This window comes from Talpa occidentalis, unplaced genomic scaffold (assembly GCF_014898055.3).
Source record: "Talpa occidentalis isolate TD23 unplaced genomic scaffold, MPIMG_talOcc4v2.1 talOcc4.11, whole genome shotgun sequence".
In the NCBI taxonomy this organism is placed as follows: Eukaryota; Metazoa; Chordata; class Mammalia; order Eulipotyphla; family Talpidae; genus Talpa; species Talpa occidentalis.
In genome coordinates, this window is record NW_023601104.1 from 2209460 (window position 1) to 2237078 (window position 27619).

A 27619-nucleotide genomic window follows, 5' to 3' on the forward strand; every position below is an offset into this window, starting at 1 on the left:
AAAACATGGACTCTAGGCCAGAGAGCTAAAGGTTTGAGTGTTAACTTTGCCGCATACTAGTCAGTATGACAGGCAAGGCTCTGTCTGCCTACCTCACAGCACTAATTGGCAAGTAAATGAGATACTTTATGCAGACGCCTGTAGCAGGAGGTCTGGTATATTGTGGGCTCCTGATACATGTTCACTTATTTCTGCTTTTACTTTTTAGTTGCAAAATCGTGGTCACATCATCCATCGTATTGGTCAGTGTATATGCATCAGTACATGGCAACTCTGATTATAAGTAGCCTTTGATTTTTGCATCTAGAAGATCTACCCAAATATTTTGGACAACTAGTTTATACGTAAATATCTAGTGATAGAGATGAAATGGTCAAATGACTCTATCATTTAATGTATTAATTTTATAGTATCTGCATATTAAAAATCATATAAATTAGTATATAGATAGTGAAAGTATTATTTAAACTCTTCATGTTCCTTTATATCAATGTCTTTGTCCTCACATACATTATAGGAACTTGTTATAGCTCCTTTCTTTTCTCTGAGGGGTAACTTGGAAAAATCATTGCCTTGTATTTGGCCATATGTAGTGTATGGGTGAGGATCTGAGAATCATGGTTTCAGTCACTTTTGACCCTACTCTTTCAAGCACACGTACTGATTTTGTAGTCCTGACTGGTATCCTTTCAGAGCGTTTTCCTACAGGAGCTTTAACTGAGAGTCTGCCTGAGGACTAATTCATCAGTATTACTGAGATTATCATGGTTTGTGTTCTGAAAGAGTGGAGAATAAATACTGAGTTGGGGCTCTGGAGTCAAGAGGTCCCTGTATTTATCTGTCTTGTTGAGTATTCTGTCTCCAGTACCTAGCAGAGTGCCTGGCATGTGTCAAACATTCCCTAATTATTTGTGAATGAATGAGTGAGCCCTAGTTTACCAGGAGGCTAATTCTAATCATACTGTCATTAATTGAAGATCATCACTTAAGTTATAATCCTTCTTATTACTGCAAACATTGGCAAACGTTATTTCCACAGTAAGTGGAGAATTCGGGCTTATTAGTAAATAGTTAACCAGGTTTGCTCTTAAAATTCTAATGGTATTAGTCATATTTTTTTTTATTGAATGAGCCCCATAATACAGTGTTCTTGGTTTCATTCTCTCTGTGATTCAGTTTGCCCTCAAGTCTCTACTTTATCTGTGTGGTCCTTTTCAGTTGTAATGTCTGATAATTCTTTTGAAATTGTGATTTTAATTCTCAGTGTTCTCAGGCAAAGATTCTGAAAGCTGGTATCCCTAGTTCAAAGGAAATAAGTTATCTTTAAAGAGGTGACATTTCTTTTCAAAGTATGATGGTACCTCCGAAAGTAACAGCTTGTATGTAACTTCTGTGCTGGTGTTGACGGTCACATTGGTACTGCTCTGTTCTCTCTCGTCTAGATCCCGCAGGGCATGCACTCGAGCGCAGCAAGCTGAGCAGAGGATGGGCTTTGGCTCACAACGGGTCTGCCCTGGGTTGCAAACCCTGCCTGGGAGTCATTGTGACTTTCAGCTTTCTGTGTCTGCTGCAGGTGCCTCGTTAGTTCAGTGAAGGTGTGCGAAGCAAGAGAGTGAGGTCAGTGCCCCCTGCTGTGAGAGGAGAGAAGAGCAGAACCTCGTGACTAAATCATTAGTGGGAAGATAAGCTGGTAGACTCTCTGGCTCGCGGACTCATAGCTAGGTAATACAGGTTTGACTGTGCGGTGGAGATGCCTTCCGAGGGTAGCTGTGGGGTTCTGACAGTTTTCCTTCTCCTCCAAGTGATGGCACCTAGTGGAGAAAGGGCGACAAGGTTAGGGAGTCATTCTGGCCTCTCTTGCGCGGAGTAGGGTATGGCTTTTCTTTGGCTCTTCTGCAGCCCACCACACACACTGCTCTGTCCTCACTGCTAGATCCTCTCAACTAGTGGTATTTGACTTGGGCTGTAGTTGCTTCTGTGTTTTTCTTATCAGCTTGAATTAGAGGATGTTGGCAGAGAGCTTGCGAGAAGGTAGAGTGAAAAATGACAGGGCAGGGAGACTGAGGGCATTGGGAAAGGGGAGGAGACCCGCAGCAGAGAGTGAGTCAGGAGTTTTTCATGGACATGCCTCTGAAGTTAGCCGTCGCTTTGCGTCATGACAGGTAGTAACAGACGGCATGGCGCTAGGTGGGGAGTCTAGCTTTCTTCCCTTTCTAGTCACTTGGCCCTCATGGGCATGTCCCTTCAGGTTGTGTGACTTGCCTCCTTTGGTCTGGAGTTGCAGTGCTGCAAGTTCTAGTAGATTCCTTTTTTTTTTTTTTTTTTTTTTTGGTAAATAACAGCTTTATTGAGATGCAACTCATATACTAGTATTTGTCACCTGAAAAGGAAACCCCAAGCCCTTGGCAGTCGCTCCTTGTGTCCCCAGAACCCACCCCAATTACTTAGTTTATTTGCCCATTCTGGACACTTCATATAAATGGAATCATGTCCTATGTGGCCTTTCGTGTCTGACTGCTTGTACTCAGCATGTTTCCAGGGCTCAGCCACGTTGTAGCATGTCAGCATTTCACTTTATTACTACGGAAACCTTCTGTGGGCTGTGTGGATATACCACGTTTTATTTATCCATTCAGCCAACATTTGAATTGTTCCATTTTTGGCTCTTATGAATAATGCTGCTAGATGTTTTGGTAGGTTAAGTTTTTCTATTGCTATATGATTTTATTTTTTTAGGTGTGGAATTGCTGGGTCACATGGTAACCATGTTTAACCTTTCAAGGAACTGCCGGACTGTTTTCCAAAGTTATTGAACTATTTTACACTGCCACTAGCAGTGTGTGAGGGTTTTGATTCGTCCACATTTTTGACAACATTTCTTGTTACCTTTACCTATAGCCAACCTAGCGGGTATGAAGTGTTATCTTACTGTGATTTTGAATTGCATTTCCCTGATGGTTAGTTATGGTGAAACTCTTTTCACGTGCTTATTAGGATGACCATTAGTGTATCTTTGGAGAAATGTCTGTTCAGATCCTTTGCCCATTGTTGTTGTTTTTTACTACTGAAGTGTGAGAGTTCTTTGTATATTTTAGATACATGTCCTTTATCAAATACATGCATTCTATGGGTTGTCTTTTTAATTTGTTGATGCTGTCCTTTGAAGCATAAATTTGAAAACTTAATATAGTTCAGTTTATTTGTTTTTCCCATAGTTCCTTGTCTTTTTGGTATCATATCTAAGAAGACTTTGCCTTACTTATGGTCACAAAGACTTAATACTATATTTTCTTTTAAAACTTCGTAGAATTCTTACAATTAAGTATAATTTCGGATTTTTGTGTATGGTGTGAAAAAGGACTCAGCTTGACCTTTCTGCATGTGGATAACCAGTTGTCCTAGCAACATTTGTGGAAGTGAGGTTTTGAATTGCCCCATCTGCTCGGATTTTCTGCCTGACAAGAAGAAACTATCTTCACCTTGGGTTTCATTTACTTACTACCCACATGGGTAGTAAGTAAATTTCATTTTTCTGCCCACATGGTGTATTCCACACAGCTGCAATGATATTTCCTTTCTATCATTAGACAGATTACATCAATGCCAGTTTCATGGATGGCTACAAGCAGAAAAATGCCTACATTGGTACACAAGGTAAGTTGGTTTGCCTCTCATAAGTTGCACCTTTTTTTTTTATTAAAGATTTATTTATTTATTTATTTATTTACACAAGCACTGGGTACAGTCAGAAGTGCGGGAGGGTGAGAGAATTCACCAGAGCCAGAGCGGGGAGCAAAACAGGCAGACTGACGAATACACTGCTGAGGGGAGCAGCGGGCGCGGCAGGAGAGGTCTGCATGCCATGTGGGACCCTCGCCAGGTGGCCAGGGATCAAACTGGTGCTGCAGAGGCTACGGGCAGCTTCACAGCCCAGCGCTCAACCACTGCACCACCAGGGGAGGCCCTGCACCTTTTTTTTTTCTTTTAAGATTTATTTACTTTTTATACACAGAAGAACTGCGGTGTAGTCCATAATTGCGAGAGGAGTGAGAGGACTCACCAGAGACAGAGTGGGGAGCAGAACAGGCGGATTGACTGAAACACACTGCTGAGGGGAGCAGTGGGCGAGACAGGAGAGGTGAGACAGGAGTGGTCTGCCACGTCATGTGGGTCAGCTTCGTGGCGGGGGATCAAACTCAGGCCATTGTGGTGATAATGCTGAGCCTTAACCCCTGGGCCACCAGAAATGCCCCATAAGTTGCACTTATTAATGGAAATGATAACTTGAGGTGATATCAGTACTATTAGATCCTAGCCTTTCATAAAGGTTGGGGGTGATTGAGGAAGGCAGATAAAAGGAGTAGCATTTCTGAACCAGATGTGCCTGGAAACTTACCACATAGAAATAAACTGGAGATGTGAACACACAATACTGCAGAAGATTTTCAGATTGTTTCTTAGTATTGCCAACTCAAGGGAATGGGGCATCAGAACTCAGTGGCCAGTACCATGATCTTTATGTCCAGTAGGAGATCAGGAATGGCAGTGGGACTTTGCAGAAATCAAGTCCAATTTATGAATGAGAGTTGCTGTCCTCAGAGGCTTTTTCTGGTCCTTTTTTAAAAAAAAAACTTTATTTATTTATGCATACAAGAACTGGGGTGTAGACCAGTGATGCGAGGGGGTGAGAGGATTCACCAGAGAAGAGTGGGGAGCAGAACAGGCAGATCTACTGAAATACACTGCTGAGGGGAGCAGCTGGCAAGTCAGGAGAGGTCTGCTGCAACTGTGGGTTGCTCCCTGGCTGGCCAGGGATCAAACTCGTGCTGCAGTGGCTGGCAACAGCTTGACAGCGCAGTCTCTTTAACATCTGTGCCACCAGGGAGGCCCTTTTTCTCACCCTTCTATGATGACAGAGCACACCAGTGGTGTTCTGACACTGATAGCCTATGCAAGCTCTGACAGTGAAGTGTACTGGGCTTTACAGGGATTTCAGATGGAGTTTCTCTAAGTGCTCCTGTGGGCCCCAGTACACCTTCTGATCAGGCCTCTGCCATTTCAGGGAGAATAACACCAGCTTGCTTTCAAAGAGGGTGAGAAGAATTCACAACACAGGAGGACATAACAGGCCACCATGTAGCCTTAATGCCATTTGACCATTGCAGAATATGGCAAGTCAGAGATCTGGTGATACCTCAGTTATCCACTGAGTATCTCCAAGAATGGGCAGACATTATATTGTGATATAGTGAGAAATGCATATTACCTGAGCTGTATATTGCTAGTTTTTTTTTAATTTATTTAATTTATTTTTTTTTGCATAAAAGAACTGGGGTGTAGGCCAGAGGTGTCTGTGGGGGGCGGCGGTGAGTGGATTCAACAGAAACAGAGCAGGGAGCATAATAGGCAGATTATTGAAATACATTGCTGAGGGGAGCAGCGGGCGAGACAGGAGAGGTCTGCTGCACCATGTGGGGTAGCTCCCAGACGGGATCGAACTCAGGCCTTCGCTGTGGTAGTGCTGAGACTCGTCCCTAGGCCACCAGAGAGGCCTTTTTGCTAGTTTTTAAACAGATGCTAATCACAAAAACAAACCAGAAAAATCTAGATTGTTTTATATACCATGAGAAAACTGACTTCGACTCATCAGAGTTAGTACATGAAACACAAAAAAAGGGCATGGGGGGGGCCTCCCTGGTGGCACAAAGGATTAAGCACAGCTCTGTGAGGCTGTCCATAGCCTCTGCAGCACGAGTTTGATCCCTGGCCAGGGAGCTACCCACATGGCACAGCAGACTCTCCTGACTTGCCTGCTGCTCCCCTCAGCAGTGTACTTCAGTCAGTCTGCCTATTCTGCTTCCCACTCTGTCTCTGGTGGATCCTCACTCCCTGCACCTCTGGCCTGTACCCCAGCTCTTGTATGCATAAATAAACAAATCTTTTTTAAAAAAAAAGTAGACTAAAGAAACATGATAACCATAGGAAATACGTAATTGGAACTTAAATAAGGATAAACAATTGTGACAAATAGAGAGTGTGTATTAGATAATACGATTATATCAATGTTCAGTTGCTTTAGTGTGATAATGGTAAATACAGTATTCTGTAGGAAATGTCCTTGTTCTTCTAAAGATGTGCTCAAGTATTTAGGAGAGAAATGTCACAATGCCTGAGAATTAAAGGTTTTTTTTTGTGTGTGTGTGTGGTACCCTCGCTGGTGGCCGGGGATTGAACTGACGCTGCAGAGGCTATGGGCAACCTCACAACCCAGCACTCAACCCCTGCACCACCAGGGGAGGCCCGAGAATTAATTTTTTTAATGGTTCAGTAAAAAAGAAAAATACAGAGAAGTAAACATTGCAAAATAATAGCTTTGGAGCTAAAGTAGGGGCTTTGTTAAACAAGGTGGACTTTAGGGCCTCCCGGGTGCCACAGTGGGTTGAGCGCAGCGCTGTGAAGCTGTCCGCAGCCTCTGCAGCGCAGGTTCGATTCCCAGCCAGCCAGGGAGAAACCCACATGGTGTGACAGACCTCTCCTGCCTCGCCTGCTGCTCCCCTCAGCAGTGTCTTTGGTCCATCTGCCTGTTCTGCTCCCCACTCTGTCCCTGGTGAATCCTCTCACCCTTCCGCGCCTCCGACCTATACCCCAGTTCTTGTATAAATAAATAAAAAATCTTAAAAAAAAAAAAAAAAGAGGGTGGACTTTGGATGGATGAGTTTTTGGAGGATAAGGGATGGTTCTCGAGAGCCTCAGAATGCTCTGGTCTCTAGGTTTAGAAGGCAAGGACACTGCTTACTTGGACTTGCCTGTATGTCCTTGCAGGCAGATCAGCCAGATCTAACCTGAGTCTTAGTGGTGTCTGGGTGATCAGGCTTTGATCAACAATACCAGTTTTGCCAGTGGTTTGAATGTGAAAAATATATGAGAAATGCTGCGGAGCCAGAGTAGGGGGAAATGAACCAGGCTGGGAGTCAGATGAGGAAAGGGTGCTCTTATCTTCCTGATGTGTGTACTATGGTAATGCATGTCCATTGTAGAAATTTAGAAAATGAAGATGAAAATCACTCATAATCTTAACACCTAGAGATAATGTTAACATCTTACTCTCTTTCTTATTCTTTTTCTATGCATACTAATAGATATTGATATAAAAAATACTTAACAAAAGGAACTCTTTTTTTTAAAGATTTATTTATGCATACAGGAACTGGGGTGCAGGCCAGAGGTGCAGGGGGTAAGAGAATTCACCAGAGACAGAGTGGGGAGCAGAACAGACAGACTGACTGAAATACTGCTGAGGGGAGCAGTCAGGAGTCAGGAGAGTTCTGCTGTGCCATGTGGGTAGCTCCCTGGCCAGCTGGGGATGGAACTCATGCTGCAGAGGCTGCAGATTGCTTCACAGTGCTGTGCTTAACCCCTTGCGCCACCAGGGAGGCCCAGGAACTCTTTCTATACATTATCTTTTCTTTATTTTATAGTACTTTGTGAATACCTTTCCATAGCAAAAAGATCTTACAACATCACCTTTAATGACTGCTTACATTAGAGGTATGACCCAATTTAACTAATTATCTCTTTGTAAGTCATCTAGCTTGTTTCCAAGACACTTCACATGAAATTTCAGTATCATAAAATATTAGTACTTGCTAAGACTTCAGTGACTTCTGGGATAAAACCAACCATTAGTCCTACCCTACTTCCCTGAAAACCGGGAAAGGCCCCAGAAAGTACAAGGAATTATCCTGAGTTGTTACTCCCTTGACTGAAAAAGAGTATCTTCAAAGACCCTGCTGAGTGCCCAGCCCTGTGAAGATTCTAACTCTGAAAGGAGAGCTTGTCTTCAGCACCATGTTTGCTGAGACCTGCTTCATTTCTGCAGAGTAAAATGACTTTACTATACTTTAAATGGTTAAACTCTTTCTGTCCAGTTGTGCCATCAAGAGCTGAGAGGAGAGGAAGCCCTATATGCAGTGGTGGTTAGAGAAACCCTCAAGGAAGAGACATTATTTGAAAATGGGTAGAAAGTGAATGGCATTGGTGGTGAGAGCTTGAGCAAAGGAATAGAGGCAGAAGTGAGTATGGTGTGTCTATTGTGGTGAAGCAGCTTTTCAGAAAGATTAAACTGGCAGGAGGGGCCTCCTGGTGGCGCATAGGGTTAAGCACGGCACTGAGAAGCTGTCCGCAGCCTCTGCAGCATGAGTTTGATCCCCGGCCAGCCAGGGAGCTACCCACATGGCGCAGCAGACCTCTCCTGTCTCGACCGCCTCTCCACTCAGCAGTGTATTTCAGTCAGTCTGCCTGTTCTGTTCCCCACTCTGTCTCTGGAGAATCCTCTCACCCCTGGCACCTCTGGCCTGTACCCCAGCTCTTGTATGCATAAATAATCTTTAAAAAAAAAATAAAAATAAACTGGCAGGAGTATCCAGAATAGACTGCAGAAGAGATCTCTTTAGAAAAGTAAGCCAAGGGCCTCCCCGGTGGCGCAGCGGTTGAGTGCTGGGTTGCAAAGCTGCCCGCAGCCTCTACAGCGCCAGTTTGATCCCTGGCTGCTCCCTGCTCCTGGAGGAGGGTCCCACATGGCGCGCAAACCTCTCCTGCCGCCCGCTGCTCCCCTCAGCAGTGTACTTCGGTCCTTCTGCCTGTTCTGCTCCCTGCTCTGGCTCTGGTGAATTCTCTCACCCTCCCGTGCTTCCGACTGTACCCAGTGCTTGTATTTAAAAAAAAAAAAACTTTAAATAAATAAATAAACCTGGAGCTTCCATCCTTAAAAAAAAGAAAAAGAAAAAAGGAAAAGTAAGCCAAGATGCTATTAAAGTAAGTCAGACAAAAGAAGTCCTAAGCCTTGTAGCAGCAAAATTGCTTAGGAAAACCAGGATGGGAAGAGAATGGGGACAAAAGCACAAAAAAAGAAACATTTCAGAGCCTCCCTGGTGGTGCTAGTCGTTAAGTTGCATCACTATGAAGCGATCTGCAGCCTCTGCAGCACAGTAGGAGTTCGATCCCAGGCCAGCCAGGGAACTACACACATGGCGCGGCAGACCTCTCCTGCCGCGCTCGCTGCTCCCCTCAGCAGTGGATTTCATCAGTCTGCCTGTTCTGTTCCCTGCTCTCTATCTGGTGAACCCTCTCACCCCCTGCACCTCTGGACTGTACCCCAGCTCTTACATGCATAAATAAATATTTAAAAAAAAATTTCAAAGGCAAAAAATTTCTAGGACTTGGTGATTGCTTCTGGGCGATGAAGGAAATGAGTAAGTCAGAGTTGACCAACTTTTTAAGACTGAGTGATTTAAGAATGCCAGAATTGATAACCGATGGAAAAGTAGAGAGATAAAGTTAATTTTGAAGGAGGCTATTAGATCGCAAGCATGTTCGGTCTGAGATGAGGGGACACAGAAGGGGAATGGTTTCCTAGAGAGGCGAGATGTAAATAGCTACAGACACACCTACCTTGACCCTGTCAGCCTGGATGTGCAATCAGAGCCCGGATGAGAAGGCTCTCAGAGAGTGGACAGCAGCGCTTCTCCAGCTGCTACTACAGCTTGCCTGGGGAGCAATGACGTGCAGACTATACATTACAACGTTCTTCACTTGATGCTGGCGCTGATGGACCACTCGGAAGAGCAGGGATATAGCAAGGAGAACAGGGAGCCAGCACCCATGCCTTGGGGTTAATAGCTCGGAAAACACACGAGCCTGAGAAGGGAAGAAGTACTCCCCAAGTTCACGGTCCTTGTCTTTTCCATTCTTTCCAGGCCCTTTGGAGAATACCTATCGAGACTTCTGGCTCATGGTATGGGAGCAGAAAGTCTTGGTGATTGTCATGACCACTCGGTGAGTTGATCCCTTCTCTTTGCACTGTACCCCCTTCCATCCTGACCCAAGGGTGGTGATTCCAGAGGGGAGTTCAGCTCTTAGGAGAAATGAGGATTAGGAAAGCTATGGCAAAAAAGTTGAGATGTCTTAGCCTTTTCTTAGCTGACCTCAAGTTAACCCAGGCAGGGTCTGGTGGAGATTGCTAGTCCTGACCTGTTAGACCTTTAATTCATGACTCTGCTGACCCTGTGCAGTGATGGTCTGTTCTGAGGTCCTGGCCTCAGCCTGAAGAAGTATTGGGAAACATGGGCAGTTTGCTTTGGATCTGGCCCTCACTTCCAAAGGGTGGCTGTCTTCTGTTTTCCCTTTGCTCTCTTTTTCCTGCTACTTTTGACCATTTTTCCTGCTCTGCTCCTTCTTATTTCCACCTGCAGAACTGTAAAAAAGAGGCGAAAGGTGAGAGGCAGGAAGCTCTTGAAAGAAAGGAGTATTTTTGAAATGTTGGTTTACAAATCAAATCTGCCCAAACTTCAGGAATTAACCCATTTCATTAGTATCATCATCATCATCATCATCATTATGATAGCTATAACCTACTTCAGAAGAGGAGAAAACCAGTTAATGAGAATATTTGCTCAGTTCCCTTCCTGAGGGCACTATTCAAGCTGGGAGAGAACCAGCTTGGAGGACTTCGGAGCCCCTGAAGGGGTGAGGTGAACTTTAGATCTTGACACAAATCTGCTGGCTCCACGGGAGTTGTGTCTTTCTCACTTGCCTGTCAGCCACGGGCCCTTGGGGGGAGAGAATGAACAGTGTTGAGATTAAGGGCCGGGAGTTCAAATGATAAAAAGAAATGTCTGCTAAATGAATACATGCAGAAACTGTAGCTGGTTTTTTTTTTTTTTAAGATTTATTTATTTATGCATACAAGAACTGGGGTACAGGCCAGAGGTGCAGGGGTGAGAGGATTCACCAGAGACAGAGTGGGGAACAAAAGAGGCAGACTGACTAATACACTGCTGAGGGGAGCAGCGGGCGAGTCGGAAGACGTCTGTTGTGCCATGTGGGTAACTCCCTGGCCAGGGATCGAACTTGTGCTGCAGTGGCTGTGGATAGCTTCATAGGTTGCTTCTTAATCCCTTGTGCCACCAGGGAGGCCCAACTTTAGCTGTTTTTACACATTTAGAATCAAAAGGCTTCCTGGCTTTTTCACCAGGAAGCAAAGGTCTACACTAGGAGCAATGTAAGACAGGATATTGCTGGCTCGGGGGAGCAGGGTCTCTGCTGTGGAGAGGAAGGATAGAGGACTTACTTGCTCTGTTGTCTCCAGCTTTGAGGAGGGCGGCAGGAGAAAGTGTGGCCAGTACTGGCCTTTAGAAAAAGACTCTCGGATCCGATTTGGCTTCCTCACAGTGACCAATCTAGGCGTGGAGAACATGAACCATTATAAGAAAACAACGCTAGAAATTCACAACATAGAGGTAAATCCAGGATTCTCTTTTCTTACTTTTTTGAATGTGGGGGAGAACCTTTACCGGAAAGAAAACCTCCGAAGGGAACAGGCAGGATGGTCATCCCAGAGCCAGGGTAGCCAGATGGTCTCAGCGCAGCAGTGACATTGCTTAGGAATGAGACTGCCAAGAAATCTGGACCCCATAGTATAGGAATTCTGTGCCCTCTCTGGACATTTAACCTCTCCTTTGGGTCCATAGTGGGTTAAGGGGGGTAGGCTGGAATCTTGGTGGTGGGAGGATCCCGGGGTTGCCAATCTGAAAAAAGCTTAGTCAGGGGCAAGCAGAAATGACCTCGTTCACTTTTGCTTCTTTATTCGTTCAAGGAACGGCAGAAACGCCAGGTGACCCACTTTCAGTTCCTGAGCTGGCCAGATTATGGTGTCCCTACCTCGGCAGCTTCCCTCATTGACTTCTTGAGAGTGGTCAGGAGCCAGCAGAGGCTGGCCGTCAGCAGCGTGGGCTCACGCTCCAGGGGGCAGTGCCCCGAGCCCCCCATTGTGGTCCACTGCAGTGCCGGCATTGGCAGGACAGGTAATGTACCTGATGTGACCTCGCAACATTGATAGGCCTTGAAGGTGGAGACGAATATGAAGCTTAGTGTCGTTTTTTGAGAATTTGATCCACTGATGGTGAACTGCCATGAAAACTTCCTCTTTGAGTGGCCCCAGTGCTAGGTGTGCTGGCCAGAGTATATGCCCGACAAGCCAAGCCCTTTCGTGTGTCCCATCTGCATGCTCACTCTCACCTGGGTAGCCCAGGTTGCTGAGCTAGGCTGCCGCCACATCCCATCCCCCACCCCCAGCTGTGTTTTCCATCCTGGAGCCCGCAAGCAGTCTGTGTCCGAAGGGGCTATGCACTGCAGGGACTACTGGCCTTTCAACTGAGGTGGGTGCCTTTGGGGAAAAGTCAGGAAGAATGTTCGCGTTACGTTTCTGTGGAGAAGTGGCGGTGGCTCTGAAAATCAGGTCTGGGAAGTGGAAGTCCTGTGACATGTCCGTCTGGGATCGCAACAGGCACTTCTCTCCTCCTCTGTCTGTTGTCCATCTATATACAGCTGGCATTTCTCTGGCCTCCGACACTCCCTCTGACCGCCTCCTCGCATCCTCTCGGGCCTTAAGTCACCGGATGTCCTGCCAGTAGGCATCTGCCTTTGGGTTCTTGTGTGCAGTCACGCCTGGGCTACTTGGTGAAGGTGAGAGAGGCGAGACGGGCCAAGTGTGACCACACCCTTCCTCTCCTCAGGTACCTTCTGCTCCCTGGACATCTGCCTGGCACAGCTGGAGGAGCTTGGCACCCTTAACGTGTTCCAGACGGTGTCTCGCATGAGGACCCAGAGGGCCTTCAGCATCCAGACCCCTGAGCAGTACTATTTTTGCTACAAGGCAATCCTGGAGTTCGCAGAGAGAGAGGGCATGGTGCCCTCCAGCCACGACCTCCTGGCCATGGAGAGTCAGTAATTGTCCACAGGCCTCCTACCTGCTGGCCAGCCTTCTCCACCGCGGACAGCGCTGAGCCTGTAGGTCGCCCTCAGTTATGTTGAAGCCATGGACCAACCTCTTTATTGTGTCTCCCGGCGCACGTGTGCACGCAAGGCAGCCTTTCCCTTTGGCTAGACAGATGTGGTGACGTTGCCACTAGAAAGGGCCAGCAGCAATGTGTTCTGAACTCCCAGCACCTGCTATTGAACTGTGCCTTATTAAAACCAAATTGTGGCTATCCATTTTTGCCAGGGCCCGAGGTAAGGGGGGAAGGATCCTCCCTCACCCTTTCCCGACGCCATTCTCTTTCTCGGGTCTCTTTCCGACTCCTTCCCCTTTTTAGGATTTGCTGGGGAGGTTTGGTGCGCACTCACCTTCCTTCCCGGAGAGCTTGACCAAGTTACATAGTTCGAGGAACGTCCCGAGTGCCAAGCACGGTTATACGTAGGGCGTGTATCCCGGTCTCCTGTCACTGTGTGTGTGCGCGCGTGTATGTGCACGTACGTGTCTGGGTCCATGTGTACGTGTGTATATAATATATCCTGTACGTGATGCTATGGTCGTATTCTATAAAGACATATACACAGAGACGCTCCTTTGTAGAATTTCCTGGGGTTCCGTGTTGCAGTTTAGGTCTCCCGGCTCCTCGGACCCTACTGTTTATCCAAAACCACTCGGGGCGGGGACCGTGGCTCCCACTGTCGGAACGCAGCCTGTGGAAGAGGGCACACCCCGTCCCGGCCGCGTTCCCGCCCCAGGTCCCATCCCGGTGGACCGTCTCTCTCCTGCCGGGCTGCTGCCTGTCGGAGCCGAGGACACCGCTTTGTGGCGACACTGGTGTAATTCAGGATGGACTGTCCTCACCCAATCCTCTTTCTCTGCTTGCTTTGTGGATTTGGGGAACAGACCTCCACTGTGATTCCAGAGCTCCCCCTTCCTCTCCCTGCCCCTCAGGGATGGGGGTCTGAGGGTAGAGATGAACTTACAGGGCAGCCAGAGCCAGCAGCAACGGTGAAAGAGAGGGAGGGAACCCGGGTGTGTGAAAAGGGAAACTGCTGTGAGAACCCTCCCTGGGAGAATGAGCGGGGCCCGGGCCCCTGGCCTTTTGCTGTTGTTGCCAGAAGCTTCCTTTCCTCATGCGCCTTCACCCTGTCCGCTCAGATACCCGTGTCTCCCTGCCTTCCAGTCTGCCAGGCCCTGGGTAGGTTCTGCGTCACTAAAAAACTCAAACATGGCCGGGGGGAGGCGGCCCCCTGCAGTCACAGTGTGTTCTCTCTTCATCTGAACCGTCCCCGTCTGCTCCTGGCCGACCCAGCCTCATGTGCCAGGGGTGGAATCAACAGTCCCCGATACTTCACATTCCAAGAAAATCCCAGGAACCCTAAACCTTCTTCCCCCCATCACAGATGAGGTTGGCAGCTGATCAAACCTCGATAATTTTATACTGTAATAAGCTCTTTGAATGTATATATTCTTATTTTTACAATCTCTTCATTTTGTATTTAACGTCAATGGACTGAGTCAGATTCAGAAAATAATTGTAAATAATTCATATTCAATATCTTACAGTGCTACAGTTTTGTATTTACATACAAATATACCGACATGATCAAACCCTTTTAGCTTCATCAATTTAGTGGCAGTCTGGGGTTGGGAAGCCAAGAAGGGGGTCCAGGAGCTGATCTGGGAGGGTTGGGGAGGCAGGGAGGGACTCAAGGCCTCAGTAGCTGAGACTTTCATTTCTAGAGCCACCCACCTCATCCACAGGTCATGGTCCTAGCCCTGGGCAGACAGAGGGAACCAGCACTGTTGAATGCTTGCTGGGGGCCAGTCTCCGTGCTTGAAGCTTTCCCTCCATGATCTCATTCACACCTCACAGCCCATTCTCAGGAAAATCCCAGTGAGGCATTATTCTTCCTTCTGTTTCTGTATAGATCAGGAAGGTAAAGCCCAGAGGGATACAGTGCTTCGCTCTAGAACTGGAGCTCAGGTCAGCCTGCTTATAAAGCCTTGGTCTCTTCACCGGTTTGCTGGCTCTTAAAGACAGTGTTTTGTCTTTGGGGATCTTTTTTTTTTTTTTTTTTTTTTTTAAGCTCTCCTTTCAAAGTCTAGACAGTCATAATTCCAGTTTGTTGGTATTTAGCTCATGTTACATATAGTAAAGGGTCAGTGACTGGTTCCCCTCAGTAGGGGCCTTGGGTCTACAGCATATTCAAAGGGTCCGTCTCCCAGGGAATTCCACACACGAGGGCACACTGGTCTTTGCGGGAAGAACTTGAGTCATTTGCATCTCCCCCTTAGAATGGAACCAGAAGCTTTGTCCCTGCAGCGTCAGTCCCCACACCAGGTAGCTACTCTGTGTTGCCTTGTGACGGTCTCTCCAGCTGGTATAGTTCTAACATGGAGAGTATGCAAATATTTGGGTGTAATTAATGAAAGTCATGGCAGCTAAGATTTACTGGGTACTTAACTCTGTTCCAGGTACTGTTCAAAATGTTTTCTAGGTGTTATTCATCCTCAAACAATCTTTTAAAGTAGGTGTTGACAGAAGATTGAACCATAGGAAAAGTAATTTGCCACCGCCAAGAACCTGGACCATCTGCCTGCGGAGTACTTGTTCTGTTCCTCACTCTTACAGGAGACTCCCTCTTAGAAACCCATCTCCTGATCTACCACCACATTTTTCTTGAGTTTCTTACCTTAACGAAGAGCCAAAGTGCAGCACAGAGTCTGCCATTCTCTCGGGACAAGCCACCCTAAAGGTGAACAGAGATTCTTGAAATCTGGCCAATCAGAGAGATTAGGGGTTTGGTGAAATATGTAAAAAAATAACATTAAGGATAAAAAAGCATGGAGGAGGTGGCCCTGAACTCTCATTTATTTGAAGCTGCTGCAACCAGCTGCCTTGTCAGTTTAGAAGGTATGTGTGAGTCCCCACTGCATAGCTGAGCACCGGTGAGGTGACTGCAGCGCCCATAGAAGTGCGGATTCTCGGCCCCTCCTGCAGGCTGTTGGCTGGGTGGTAGGATGGGCAGGCTCGAGAGTCACTGAGGTAGTTCCTGTCCCTTACTCTGGAAGGCGAGCACATTGATGTCGAAGCCTTCAGTACCTCTGGAAGAGAGAGCTCAAGGCTGCCCGTCACCCTCCCGCCCCGCCATAGTTGGCTGGTAGCGCTAGTGTTGGAGCAGCAGATACTTCATGAGACCCGCCCTGTGGCAGAGGTTAAAGGAGGTAGAGGAGGACATGGAGTAGGAACCCAGAATTTGTTCAGAATACCAAGGACCTCATCCAGAAGATCTAACGAGAACCTAAAATCAAACACTAGATTGTACAGTGGAGAACATGAGGGGAAAAGATGCTCAGTGGGGGACACGGGCTAAGTCAGCTATCTGCTGCTGATTTGATGGCTATTTTTTCACTTATTCCCGCTGGCTTTCCCATGGTAGCTAATTCTTCCAGCACGGAAGTGACCCCACTCTCTCTCTCTCGTTCTGTTGCTCCCTTCATCCCGCCCATCCCTTCGCCTACGACAGGACTCCTGAGATGAAGGGACGCCGCATCTTCAGCCTAAGGGGCCCGTTGAGGCCGGGGTGCATGTGACAAAGTGCAGGTAATGACAGAATGGGGCTGACTCCTTGGGGACTGGGCAGATGGAACTCCTGCCCTGAAAGGCCCCTGATCCCTTGGCGGGGGGGGGGGGGGGTGGGGTGGGGGGAGGAGGAGAGAGACACACCCCCCCAGACCTAGAGGTAGGAGGGGAGGTGGAAAAGCTTTTCTAGAGAGACTGAGCTCTTTGGGGTCTCTCTTCAACCCAAGGCAAGAGCTAGCTGGTTCTGGGAAAAGGGGCTATAGCAGCTGACCCTGCTGGAGGTGCTCCCGTTGCCAGGGCCTGGTTCTCTGTAGGACGGTGTGACGCCCTTAAGAGGACGCATCAGGGCCTTCTCAGCTTGGATGAGCTCCCTCGTACAGTCCTTAGTTTCGGCTTACTCTCACAGTCTCTCTCTACCTGCTCTCGCTTCCCTAGATTCCTCAGTTTCTTTCCCACTCGACCCCCAACTTGTAAAGTAGGTCATTTGTCTTATAATTTGCAAGACCAGTCCACAGGCCTTTAAGGCTTCTGTGCTGCTCCAAGAGGGGCAGACAGTGTGACTCCGCGCCGAGGCAGGGACTGACCACGGTCCTAGAGTTCCTAGGTGAGCTGTTAGACTTGCCTCCGAGACCACTATTAGGGAACCCCCTGGTGGCCTACGGGTTAAGTCCCAGTGCTATCACCGCTAAGGCCTGGGTTCTATCCCCAGGGTTTGGCCAGGGAGATACGGCGTAGACCTCTTCTGTCTCGCCCACTGCTCCCCTCAGCAGTGTGTGTTCTATTCCCCATTCTGTCTCTGTGGAATCCTTTCACCTCCGTGCCCCCACACCTCTGGCCTACACCCCAGTTCTTCCATGCTTAAAAAAAATTAAAAATAAATTAAAAAGGCCATTATTGGCCTATCAAGGGCAGGGGCTAAAACTCCCACGAGCTTGGCAGCCAGCCTTTCTCTTGGGTGGTACTGCCCATCATACAGCAGTTGAGGATATCAAGCATTTTGGGTGGCGCAGCTCTTAGCTAACCATAGAAGGTAGGGGTCTTCTCTAATTATAGATCTCTAGCACTCTCAAAAATCTGTTGCAGTGTCTAATCTCCCTACATCCTTCACCACAGCTTTTATAAAATCCTTCCGTTTCAGCTAAATCTGGCATACTGTGGTCTTAATTACCCAATTTTCCTGGCTAAGGCCAAAGTAGATATTGCTAACTATACCAGGACCTTAACTGGGAGTTGGGATACTGAGTGGCGGCTGGGAGCAGTGATGCCTTTTCAACACTTGAGAGTAACGTATTCATGATGGTTATTAGGACTATGAGGAAGACTACAAGAAAGTGAGATGGAGGGGCCTCCCCGGTGGTGCAAGGGGTTAAGGCTCAGAACTATGAAACTGTCCGCAGCCACTGCAGCAGGGGTTGGACCCAGGTCAGGGAGCTACTCACATGGCACAGCAGACCTCTCCTGTCTCACCCGCTGCTCCCCTCAGCAGTGTATTTCAGTCAGTCTGCCTGTTCTGCTCCCCACTCTGTTTCTGGTGATTCCGCTCACCCCCCGCATCTCTGGCCTGTATCCCGCTTCTTGTATTTAAAAAAAAAAAAGTGAGGGTGCCCGCAGCCTCTGCAGCACCGGTTCGATCCCCGGCTGCTCCCCGCCACCGGAGGAGGGTCCCACATGGCGCGCAGACCTCTCCTGCCGCCCGCTGCTCCCCTCAGCAGTGTACTTCGGTCCTTCTGCCTGCTCTGCTCCCCGCTCTGGCTCTGGTGAATTCTCTCACCCTTCCACGCTTCTGACTGTACCCAGTGCTTGCATAAATAAATAAATAAATCTAAAAAAAAAAGAGTGAGATGGATGGGGCCTCCCTGGTGGCGCAGGGGTTAAAGACAGTGCTATTAAGCTATCGCCAGCCACTGCAGCACGAGTTTTGTAGCATGAGTTCGACCCCGGCCAGGGAGCTACCCATGTGGCACAGCAGGTCTCTCCTGTTCAACCCCTGCTCCCCTCAGCAGCGTATTTCAGTACATCTGCCTGTTCTGCTCCCCACGCTGGTGAATCCTCTCAACCCCCCACTCCCTATACACATCTGGCTTACACCCCAGTTCTTGTATGATTAAATAAATAAATCTTTTTTTAATTAAAGATTTATTTATTTATACAAGCACTGGGTACAGTCAGAAGCACGGGAGGGTGAGAGGATTCACCAGAGACAGAGCGGGGAGCAGAACAGGCAGAAGGACCGAAGTACACTGCTGAGGGGAGCAGCGGGCGGCAGGAGAGGTCTGTGTGCCATGTGGGACCCTCACCGGTGGCTGGGGATTCGAACCGGTGCTGCAGAGGCCGTGGGCAGCTTCGTGGCCCAGCACTCAACTGCTGCGCCACCACGGAGCCCCTAAATCAATAAATCTTAAAAAAGAAAAAAAAAGTGAGATGGAGAGAGAAGACAGTCAAAAAGGATTACAATGCCCTCTCCCTGACTGCAGGCTCACCCCTACCAGGCTACTTCTCTAAGCTCATGGAGTTGTCTTAAACCCCAGGACTAGCCAGATGCACAACTAAGCTGAGGCCAGCTTTTTCATTCCGTGGGGGTCTCATTTCTTTGACCTTTAATGAATACTTTATTCTGTGGCCAGCAGGCAGTGGAAGTTTGGAGTCTGATGTTCAGGGCAGACACTGGCCTGGAGATTTCAATTTGGGATTTAGTTTAGTTAGAAGCTAGGGGCCTTGGAAGTTGGTAAAAGCAGAGAAGCAGCAGGAGGGCAAGAAGAGAGGTGAGGTTTGTGGGGGCCACCAACATTTAGGGGAGGATAAAGGAAGAAAAGACTGAAAGATTCTGATCAATAGGCAGAGGTGTAGCTTAGGACAAGGCCAGCCTGTGTTCCCAGAGACTCGGGAAATATAGGGAGTGGTTGGGCTGAAGCATTAGGGTTTGGAAATGGAGGTTCACTGCTTGGGGTAGTCGCTGTCAGGGAGAAGGCTGAATGGGAGGTAAAGGAAGAAGCTGCAATGTTCTCCAGTGTGTCTCCTTCAACCAAAGCAAGACCTACCTTCCTTCATCTTTTGGTTCTCTGAGTAGGATTTCACTGGAATAAAGGAAACAACTGCTTGCAGAAAAAATTACCAAGCAACTGAAAGACAAAATGAAACACTTAGAAAATATGAGGTGAGGCCTGACAAACCGGGTAACATGCTGTTTTATCCAGTTTTCAGATTTGTATTGGAAATGGCCCAGGAGGACAAATTAATGCTCAGCAAGGGCAAGACATTTCAGGGCAGTGAGTGGTAGTTTTAAACCCCCTGTAAAGAATTTCAAACTTGGGCCTCCCTGGTGCCTCAGGGGTTGTCTCAGTGCTATCAAGCTGTCTCCAGCCACTGCAGCTTGAGTTTGATCCCCAGCCAGGAAGTGGCCCACATGGGTTACCGACAGACCTCTCCTGTCTCGCCCCTCAGCTGTGTATTTCGGTACATCTGCCTGTTCTGCTCCAGCTATTGTATAAATAAAAAAATCTTTAACAAAAAAAATGATTTGCCAAAAATATACAGCTAGGAAGTGACTCAACTAGGATTCTAACCAGTAGCCTGAGCTTAACACCTTGAACCTATAAGGGCACTCTGGATTGGGTCAGGGAACAAGTCTCCCGTACCCCTCTCAAGGATATTCCTGAGCGAGTGTGGTTGTCTTCTATAGCTGGCAGAGGGTCTATTAGCAGGGCATTGGCACTGATCTTTTTGGCAGTCGCTGAAGAACAGGCACCAATTGTCTCTCAATTGTGACCTGCCGTAAGCACACTAAAGAACTGAGAATGAGCCCTCTGTGAGTGAGGGTGCGACTGGTGCCTGGGAGACAGGTGTCAGGAAAGTGAGAGTGTACGTGTTGTGAGTTGAGGATGTGTGCATGTATGTGGTTGAAAAACAAATCTTGTTTTTTCAAGGATATTTTTAGAAAGGGTTAGATGTGTCCAACTATCTAGAGGCAAACTGCACTTGGTGTTAGGGAGGTAGAAGGGTGGAGCAAGAGTGGAGACTCTCTCCAGCAGCCCCATTCTAGATCAGGGCCCTATGTAGAGAGACCGCCTGGGAGAGGTGGGGCAGTTCAGGCTGTGGGCCAGACAGACTTGCCTTGGCTACTTGACACGGGCTAGTCACTCCACTGTGCTAAAACTCAGGCTGGTCAGCTATAAAGGATGGTGATACTCCACAATACACAAAAGCGCCCTCCTAGTATCAGAACCTGGCCTTCTAAGGAAGACCCTCACCCGGATCCATTCACTAATCTGTCCTCCCCGACAGGGTCAGAGGAGGTGAGTGGAGGCAACCCTCAGGGCAGCTGGAGGGGCAGTGTCCCCGAATCAAATCCTTGCCCAAAGAGCATGGGAATGGCTGGGCTAGGCGGACATCAGTGCACCGAGTCAGAAAAAAACGCTGCATTCCTTCCTGGTCCTGACCGCCTTGGGTACTGGGGGTTCAGAGGTGAATTAGGGTGACTAGCCTAAAGGACCTCATTCTAGGATGTGTTCAGCAGGGGATTCCCACCAGGGAATATCGGAGGGTAGGGAATGTCAGCAAAGTCTAGTTCTGTGAGTGGGAGTGACTGTTCTGGTTACCAGTGCTACCTAAGTGACTTCATCCACAGTATCCCACTTGCTATCCAGGCTTACAGTTAAATACCTGACTGCCATGGAAGCTCAGAATCCCACTAGGTTTATTCAGGCACATTTTAATACTACATTTGATCTTCATAGCAGGGCAAGGATTGCTATGTTACCCTCTCGTCCCAGACAGGAGACTGAGCCACAGACAGGAAGGGACTGGATGGGAACCGTGGGACTCAGCTTGCAGGCTTAATGTTCTTGCTGCCCTGCCGCTCTGCTCATTTCACATTCACGCAGAATCTTCTGCCTTCATCGAGGCAGAGCCCCCTGGGACATGCAGCAGGAATCTGAGACGGGAATCCAGACATCAGGGGATCTCTGTTTTGATAGAGAAAACCTTGGTTTTCACCCAGGGAACCTCCAATCTGATAATGAACCTTGACCTCCGTGGCCCGCCCGGGTGCTGGCTTCCCACTGACCACGCCGTCCTCACCTCCTGGCCTTCTCGGCTACACTCTTTCCCTAGGTGATCCCATCTGAACTACCACCCAAATTCTAGTCCCCGTTCTAGCCGGGGTGTCCCGCTGCACTTGCCAAATCAACATTCCCACCTGTATGCCTAGTGGCAGGTTCCCCATGCCCTGCCCTCCCACCCGCTCAGAGACTGAGTAAAGGGCCCTTAGAACCTGCCTTTCTGCTCCAGTGTCTAGCTTCATTTCACAGTGGGGAGACAGGCTTGGGGAAGAAGGAACTTGTCCCTGGCCTAGAAGCCAGATTACCCAACCACTGGCCTCAAATCTCTTCTCTACACATCCCAGGACACTGACGACTGTCCCTCTGTTACCTGCACTGTCGAGCCGTTCTCAAACATCTCTCCGTTTCATTCTTGGTTACCTAATGCCACGGCCCCAGTCAGGTCCTCAGTACAACTCACCTGAACGGTTGGACAGTCTAACTGGCAGCAGGCCCCGTTCTGCCCAGGGGACTCTAAGACCCTTTACGTTCAGCATTCCGCAGCACCCACACCAACCCCCTTTCCTGGATGCCTCAATCAACAGATTTTTCTCACTCATGTGCCCTGGGCCCGGGCTCAGGTCGGTGAGCACAGTCACATGGGTGTAACCTCTGCCCCCCCAGACACTCCTTTTGGACGAAAGTTATACCGCAAGTGATACAGGAAGAGTCTGAGGCAGAGCTTTGACCTGAGGGCTGCTGAAGATAGAGATAAGTTTCTGGACTGGGTGGTTGGGAGAAAGAAGGGGCCTCTTGGCTCTCCCTCCCTAGCCTTCCCACACCAAGATGTGCCTCTGTGGCCTCCGGAATCACCACAGCCTCTCTGTTCCTTCGCTGCCGACAGGCGACCCTCATTCAACTCATCCTCAAAACAGCCAGCTGCTAGGATTTCACATTTTAAACCATTCCTCAGGACCTGTCCTGTAACCATGCTGCATGCCCAAAATTCCGTGCAAATTTAAGAATTTTAACCAAGTATTAAAGCCTGCTATTCGGCTCTCTTTCCAGCCCTGGTTGATCACTACAGCCACACTTGGAGATTTCTACAATGTTTCCCACCTACCCCTTTGTGCCCTTGGCAGAGAAGCACTGGACTGCTAATTCTGTTGACGAAATCAGACACAACTTGAATGCAACCTCCTCCATGAAGCCTTACCCAGTTTTCCGCAGCTAGAAAGAACTTCCCTCTTCTGAATCTCTGTAATCACACGCTTCTGCTTTGCCTTAGTTCTTTCTGGAGCATCTCCTGTCCTCTGCAGCCCTGGGAGGGCGCAGGGCGAGCACCGCGTCGGTCCTCTGCAAGCGCACCCAGCAGCAGGTGCGGCACCACGGTGTCCGCTCGGGCGAGCGCCTGTTGCCCGGACGCGGGGCCCCCGCTGGCACCTCCCGTTTCCAGTCGCCGGCAGAATGGGGTGGGCAGGGCTGGGCTGCACGGCCGGGGAAGCGGAGACAGCTCTAGCCGTGGCAAGGGCGTCCCTCCGCGGCTCTGCCCAGCCCGGAGCGGGGGTGCGCGAGCGAAGGAAGTGGGGGCCCGGAGCGCCGCCAGCTCCTCCGCGGGTCCGCGCCGCGGCCTCCGAGGGACAGGGGGCTCCCCGGCCCTAGGGCCCCCGAAGCTCCGGGCGGCGGGGCCGGGGGACCAGGTCCTCCTCCACGGACGCGCCTCCCACTCGCGGGGAGTTTCTTTCTTTTTATTTTCCGGGGGGGGGCGCCGCCCGAGGGGAAGAGGCGGGCGCGGCGGGGGCGGGCCGGGCGCTGACGCGAGCGCCCCGGAGCCAATGGCCCGCGGGGGGCGTTCCCCCCCATTCAGGACTCCTCGCCTGGCTCGGAAGGTATGTTAAACAGCTGCTTTTAATTTGGTCTCCCCAATCTCGGGCGTTTGGGGGGCTAGCTCGGCGGCCGCCGGCGCTGGCCGGTCCGCCACGGCGTGCGCCGCGGGCCCGGGGCGCGCGGGGCGGGCCCGGGGCGCGCGGCCGGGCAGGGCGGGCAGGGCGGCGCGTGCGAGCCCGCGGGACCGCGGCGGGGCCGCCAGTTCATCCTCCGAGCGGCGGCCCCGGCGGGTCGGGCCGGAGGCGGCTCCCCCGGGAAGACGGCCGCGAGAGAGGGGGTGTCGCTCCGCGGCGCGGCTCTGCGGGGGGCGGCGGTGCGAGCCCCGCGGCGCCCCGAGTTGCCCGGAGCCGAGTTCGCCGGGCCCGGGCTTCCCCGCAGCCCCGCGCGCGGGCGGCCGCCGGGGTTTTGTTCCTGCCGCGAACTTGCCGGAGGGCGGCGGGCGCGCTCGGGGGGCGGCGCCGGCCGCGGACTCTGGGGCGGGGGCGCGCTCGGGGGGCGCCGGGCAGAGCCCCCAGCCGCGCCCCCACCCGCGCCGGCTCCCCGAGCTCCGGGTCGCGGCCGCCGGCGCCCCGCGCGAGCCCGGCCGGGTGCGGACAGCCCCGGGGTCGGCGGCCCCGGCGAGCGGGAGCGGCGGCGCCTCCCCGCCGGGGGCGCGGGGGGCTGGAGGGGCCGTGAAGGTCGGAAACTGGGGAGACCGTCCCCGCGCCGGGAAAAGGAAATGCATCAGCGGCGGGAGGGGCGCGAGGGGCGCGCCTGTCAGTCGGGGGGGCGCCGCGGGCGGGGGCGGGGCGCGGCGCCGGGGGACGCCGGGAGGGCGGCGCGGGGCTCCCGGCCGCGGCCCCGGCCGCCCGGCCCGGCCTGTTTACTATCTCTTCCGGCGCCGCTCGTGCCACCCGCCCGCGCGGGCCCGGGGGCGGGGCCTCGTCCTCGCCTCCGCCCACCGCGGGCCCCGGGGGCCCGCCTTCTCTTGTCTTCCACTGGCTGGCCGAGAGACCCTTTTTCCCTTCTCGGTCTCTGATTGGCTGACATTCTCCCGAGCTCCGCCTATCCGAGGCCGGGCTGGAGTTTTAAGTTGCTAGGATTTTTTTCCGTGAAGGGCGGAGGGAGGGCTCCCGCGGCTACGTGCGGCGCGAAGTCCCGCCTCTCCCCCTGATTGGAGGGCGGCTGGCCCCGCCCCCGGCGGAGCGCGCCGCGGGGGAAGCGGGCCCGTCCCCGCCCCCGGCTGGAGTGCGCGCCCCGCACATGGAGGCCGCCCCGCCCCGCCGCCCCGGCTGCCCTCCCGCCGGAAGTCCCGGGCCGGGCGTCCGCGCGCGGGGGGAGGGAGCCCGAGGCGGCGCACAAAGATTCTCGCGGCGCTCGCGCCCGGGCCGCCTGGGCGGTGCCGCTCGGGGCGGCGAGGCGCGGTGGACTCGGGGCTGAACTGCGGGACGGGGCGGGGCGCGGCGCGTCCCCCGCGGGCCCGAGGCCGGCTGCTCCCCGGCGCCTTCCCTCCCGCGCCGCCCGGAGCTCGCCCTGAGGAACGGCGGCCGCGGCGCTGGGCGGCTCCACCGGGCTTCGCGAGCGGCCCGGGGGCCTCCGCGGGCCGGCCCGGGTGTCGGGCAGCCCGGCCGGGCCTGGAGCCGGAGGGGGCGCCGGCACGCGGGCGCCCGTCAGCCTGCGGAGCGCCGCGCCCCGCGGGTCCGGCCGGGCCGCCTTTGGGGGGCGGCTCGGCCCTCCGGGCTCCGGCGGCCGGCGCTCCTCGCGAGGCCCGCGCGGGCCGGCCCACCTGTTGCCGCGGCTCCGCGCCGCCGGGCAGGGACGGGCAGGGACCGCGCCGCGGAGCCGCCCGCCGGAGAGCGGGAAAAGCGCGGTCCCGCCCCCTTCTGTCCCCGCGCCCCGAGAGCGCCCCCCGAAGCCCGGACCGCGTCTCCGCGGCTTCCTTGAGCGGCGAGGGCGCCCCGGTCTGCGAGCGCCGTCCGGGCGCGCCCGCGCGCGGGCCCCGGGGCTGTCACCGGCTCCGCGCCCCGCGGCCCCCGTCGCCGCCTCGGGCCCTGCCTCCCCCGGCGCGGCGCGCGGGGAGGGTCGCGGGGCCCGCCCGGCTCGGCCTCCCCCGGCCCCGCAGCCCCCGCGCGAGGACGCCCGTCCTGGAGGTCGCGCCGCGCGCTCCGCCTCCGGGGCCGGCCGCGGCGGGGTCGGGGCTCGGGGCGCGCGCGGCACCTGGCGCCGGGCCCCCTGCGGCGCGCGGAGTGCGGGCGCGCGAGGCCGGGCCCCTCGGCCGCCCCCGCCCGCCGCCCGCCGCCCGGCCCGGCCCGGCCCGGCCCGGCGTCTCCAGTGTAAACATTCCACAAAAGGCGGCGGGTCCTGCCTCCCGCGCGGGGCGGGGTCCGCGCCCAGACGCGCGGCGCCACCAGTGGAGCCTTCGCCGGCGCGGCGGCCGCCAATCCGCGGGGCGGGGCGGGGCCGGCCCGGCGCTGTGGGGCGGGGCCTGGCCGCTTACGGACATCTTCCCCGCGGCGCTCCTTACCTTCCTGGGCCGCGGAGCCGGGATTGCCTTCCGACGCGGCGGCCGCGAGGGCGGGAGCCACTCGGCCGGGCCTGTGGCTGAGCCCGGGCGGGGCGGGACGTGCGGCGCCGTCCAATGGGACGTGAAGAGCGTCCCCTCTTCCTCCAATAGCGTCCCGCCCTGGGGGTGGGATTCAGCAGTTTGTCTCCAATAGGCGGGGCTGGGTGAGGGACGCTCCCCGCCAATAGGGGCGTGGAGAAGGTGAGCGGCTCCCCCTCCCCTCCCGGCCGAGGGGGAAGGGGCGGGCAGTTGGCAGGCAGGGGCCAGCGATTGGCTGAGCCTTTGACGGGCGGGCAGTGAGGCCTGTGGCGGAGCGAAGTCGAATCTTCCCTCTGCGGGGCGGGCCAGGGGAGTGGGCGGGATTTCCCGGGTAACAGAGAAGCGGCCGCGGCGGTAGAGGCGGCGGAGACGGTTTCTCCATCTTCCCCCCTCCCCTTCCCCCCTCGGAGTTTCCCTCCCTCCCTCCCTCCCTCCTTCCTCGCCCGGACACCGGGGCCGGCGGCCCCTTCGTCGGCGGGGAGGAGGCTGCCAGTGCGCTCCGGCGGGCCTGTGCCCCGCGCCGCTCTCGGGCCTCGGTGCCGAGCCCGAGGCTCCCGCCGAGGGGACGCGCAGCGAGGAGCGGCCGGAGCGGCTTCGCGGTGAGCGCACGCCGGCCGGGCCGCGCGGGGGGCCGGGCGGCGGGCGGCGCCGGGCCGAGGGTGTGTATTTTTAGGGGGGCTGACCTCCGCGGCTTCCCGTAGAGCGCCGGGCGGGAGGTGTGTGGCTGTGGGGGGTGGGGGGCGGAGCGGCGCGGGGGGAGGCGCGTCGTCCGGTGCGCGGAGGGGCGGCGCTCGCCGGGGGCGGGGCGCGCGTGCGGCGGGGGCGGGGCGCCCGCGGGGGCGGGGCCAGCCGCCGCGTGGGTGGGGGAGGGGCCCGCGCGCGGCGGGCGCGGCCGGGGGCGTGAGGCCCGGCGGCCCCTCCCCCGGCCGCCCTGCCCGGTTGCCGCCGCCGCGGCGGGCGAGGCGGGGCCGGCGAGCCCGCGGTCCGGTCTGGCCGGGAGTCGCGGCGCCGGCTCGGCCTCGCCCTGGCCCGCGAGGGGCGGGACTCCTCGGGCCGGCCGTGGGCGCCGCGCAGCCCGCACCGTGGCGCGGCCGCCGCCTCCCGCCGGCCGGGGCTGGAGCCCCCCGAGCCCCGGTCCCGCGGCCGGGCCGGGCCTCCTGGGGCGGGGGCGGGGGCCCGGTTCGGCCGCTCCCCTGGGCCTGCGGGGCTGCAGCGCTGCGGGCTTGGACGCGGCGGCCCGAGCTCGGGGCCGGGCCGGCGGAGTGGGGAACTTCGGGGGCGGCGCCGCCCGGCCGTGGGGTGACGGTGTGGACCCCGCCCCGCGGCCTCTGCTCCTCGCGGGTCGGCCCGGGCGGCGCGGCCGGGACCCCCGGGCTGGCCGCCCGCTGTGGGGCGCCCCGCCTCCCGCTGAGCGAGGCCGCGGGGCGTCCCGGGTCCCCAGAGGCGGCGCGCGGCGTCGGGGCGAGCTGGGAGCCCGGGTTTCCCTCGGCCCCGCGAGCCGCGCGCCGACCCCGCGGGGCTCCCGCCCGGGGCGCGTGTGCTCCCCGCGGCGCCAGGCCGGGGCTCCGGTGGCCCAAGGGGGAGCCGGGCCGGCCCGTCGGGAGAGCTGCGGGCCGCGCCCTTCCTCCCGGGGGTCGCGCGGGCGCCCCGACCCCGCGGTCCGCCCGGAAAGAGCGGTTTTCTCTCCCGAGGGAGCAGCGTGTCCGGGGGCCGGGGCC

At 54.1% G+C, this 27619-nt stretch overlaps 2 protein-coding genes and 1 long non-coding RNA gene across 8 annotated transcripts in view; 2 read left to right on the plus strand and 1 right to left on the minus strand.

The window, feature by feature from the left end:
- PTPN9 (protein tyrosine phosphatase non-receptor type 9) overlaps positions 1-13394 on the plus strand; it is a 72505-nt gene extending 59111 nt beyond the window's left edge. For both annotated transcript variants that reach the window (XM_037502073.2, XM_054700069.1), the window contains exons 9-13: positions 3588-3654; positions 9756-9834; positions 11147-11297; positions 11654-11861; positions 12573-13394. In XM_037502073.2, the coding sequence (XP_037357970.1) occupies positions 3588-3654; positions 9756-9834; positions 11147-11297; positions 11654-11861; positions 12573-12787 (720 nt within the window). In that variant the 3' untranslated portion in view covers positions 12788-13394. The remainder of the gene's footprint in view (positions 1-3587; positions 3655-9755; positions 9835-11146; positions 11298-11653; positions 11862-12572) is intronic.
- Positions 910-25906, minus strand: LOC119238405 (uncharacterized). Of its 3 annotated transcripts, XR_008553649.1 has the most exons (7): positions 25824-25906; positions 22650-22789; positions 21154-21358; positions 19436-19516; positions 15508-15879; positions 9451-10252; positions 910-1811 (listed from the first exon to the last, which is right to left on the minus strand). It is a non-coding gene; the product is annotated as an uncharacterized LOC119238405 (long non-coding RNA). The 3 variants fall into 3 exon arrangements; XR_005123570.2 differs by lacking the exon at positions 25824-25906 and having other exon boundaries at positions 15508-15564; positions 22650-22920; XR_005123569.2 differs by lacking the exon at positions 25824-25906 and having other exon boundaries at positions 22650-22920.
- SIN3A (SIN3 transcription regulator family member A) overlaps positions 23302-27619 on the plus strand; it is a 58481-nt gene continuing 54163 nt past the window's right edge. The window contains exon 1 of one of the 3 annotated variants that reach the window (XM_037502069.2): positions 23302-23322. The gene's annotated coding sequence lies outside the window, so the exon portion shown is untranslated. Of the gene's footprint in view, positions 23323-26232; positions 26501-27619 lie in introns of those variants that run through there. The other 2 variants (XM_037502068.2, XM_037502071.2) reach the window with 2 other exon arrangements.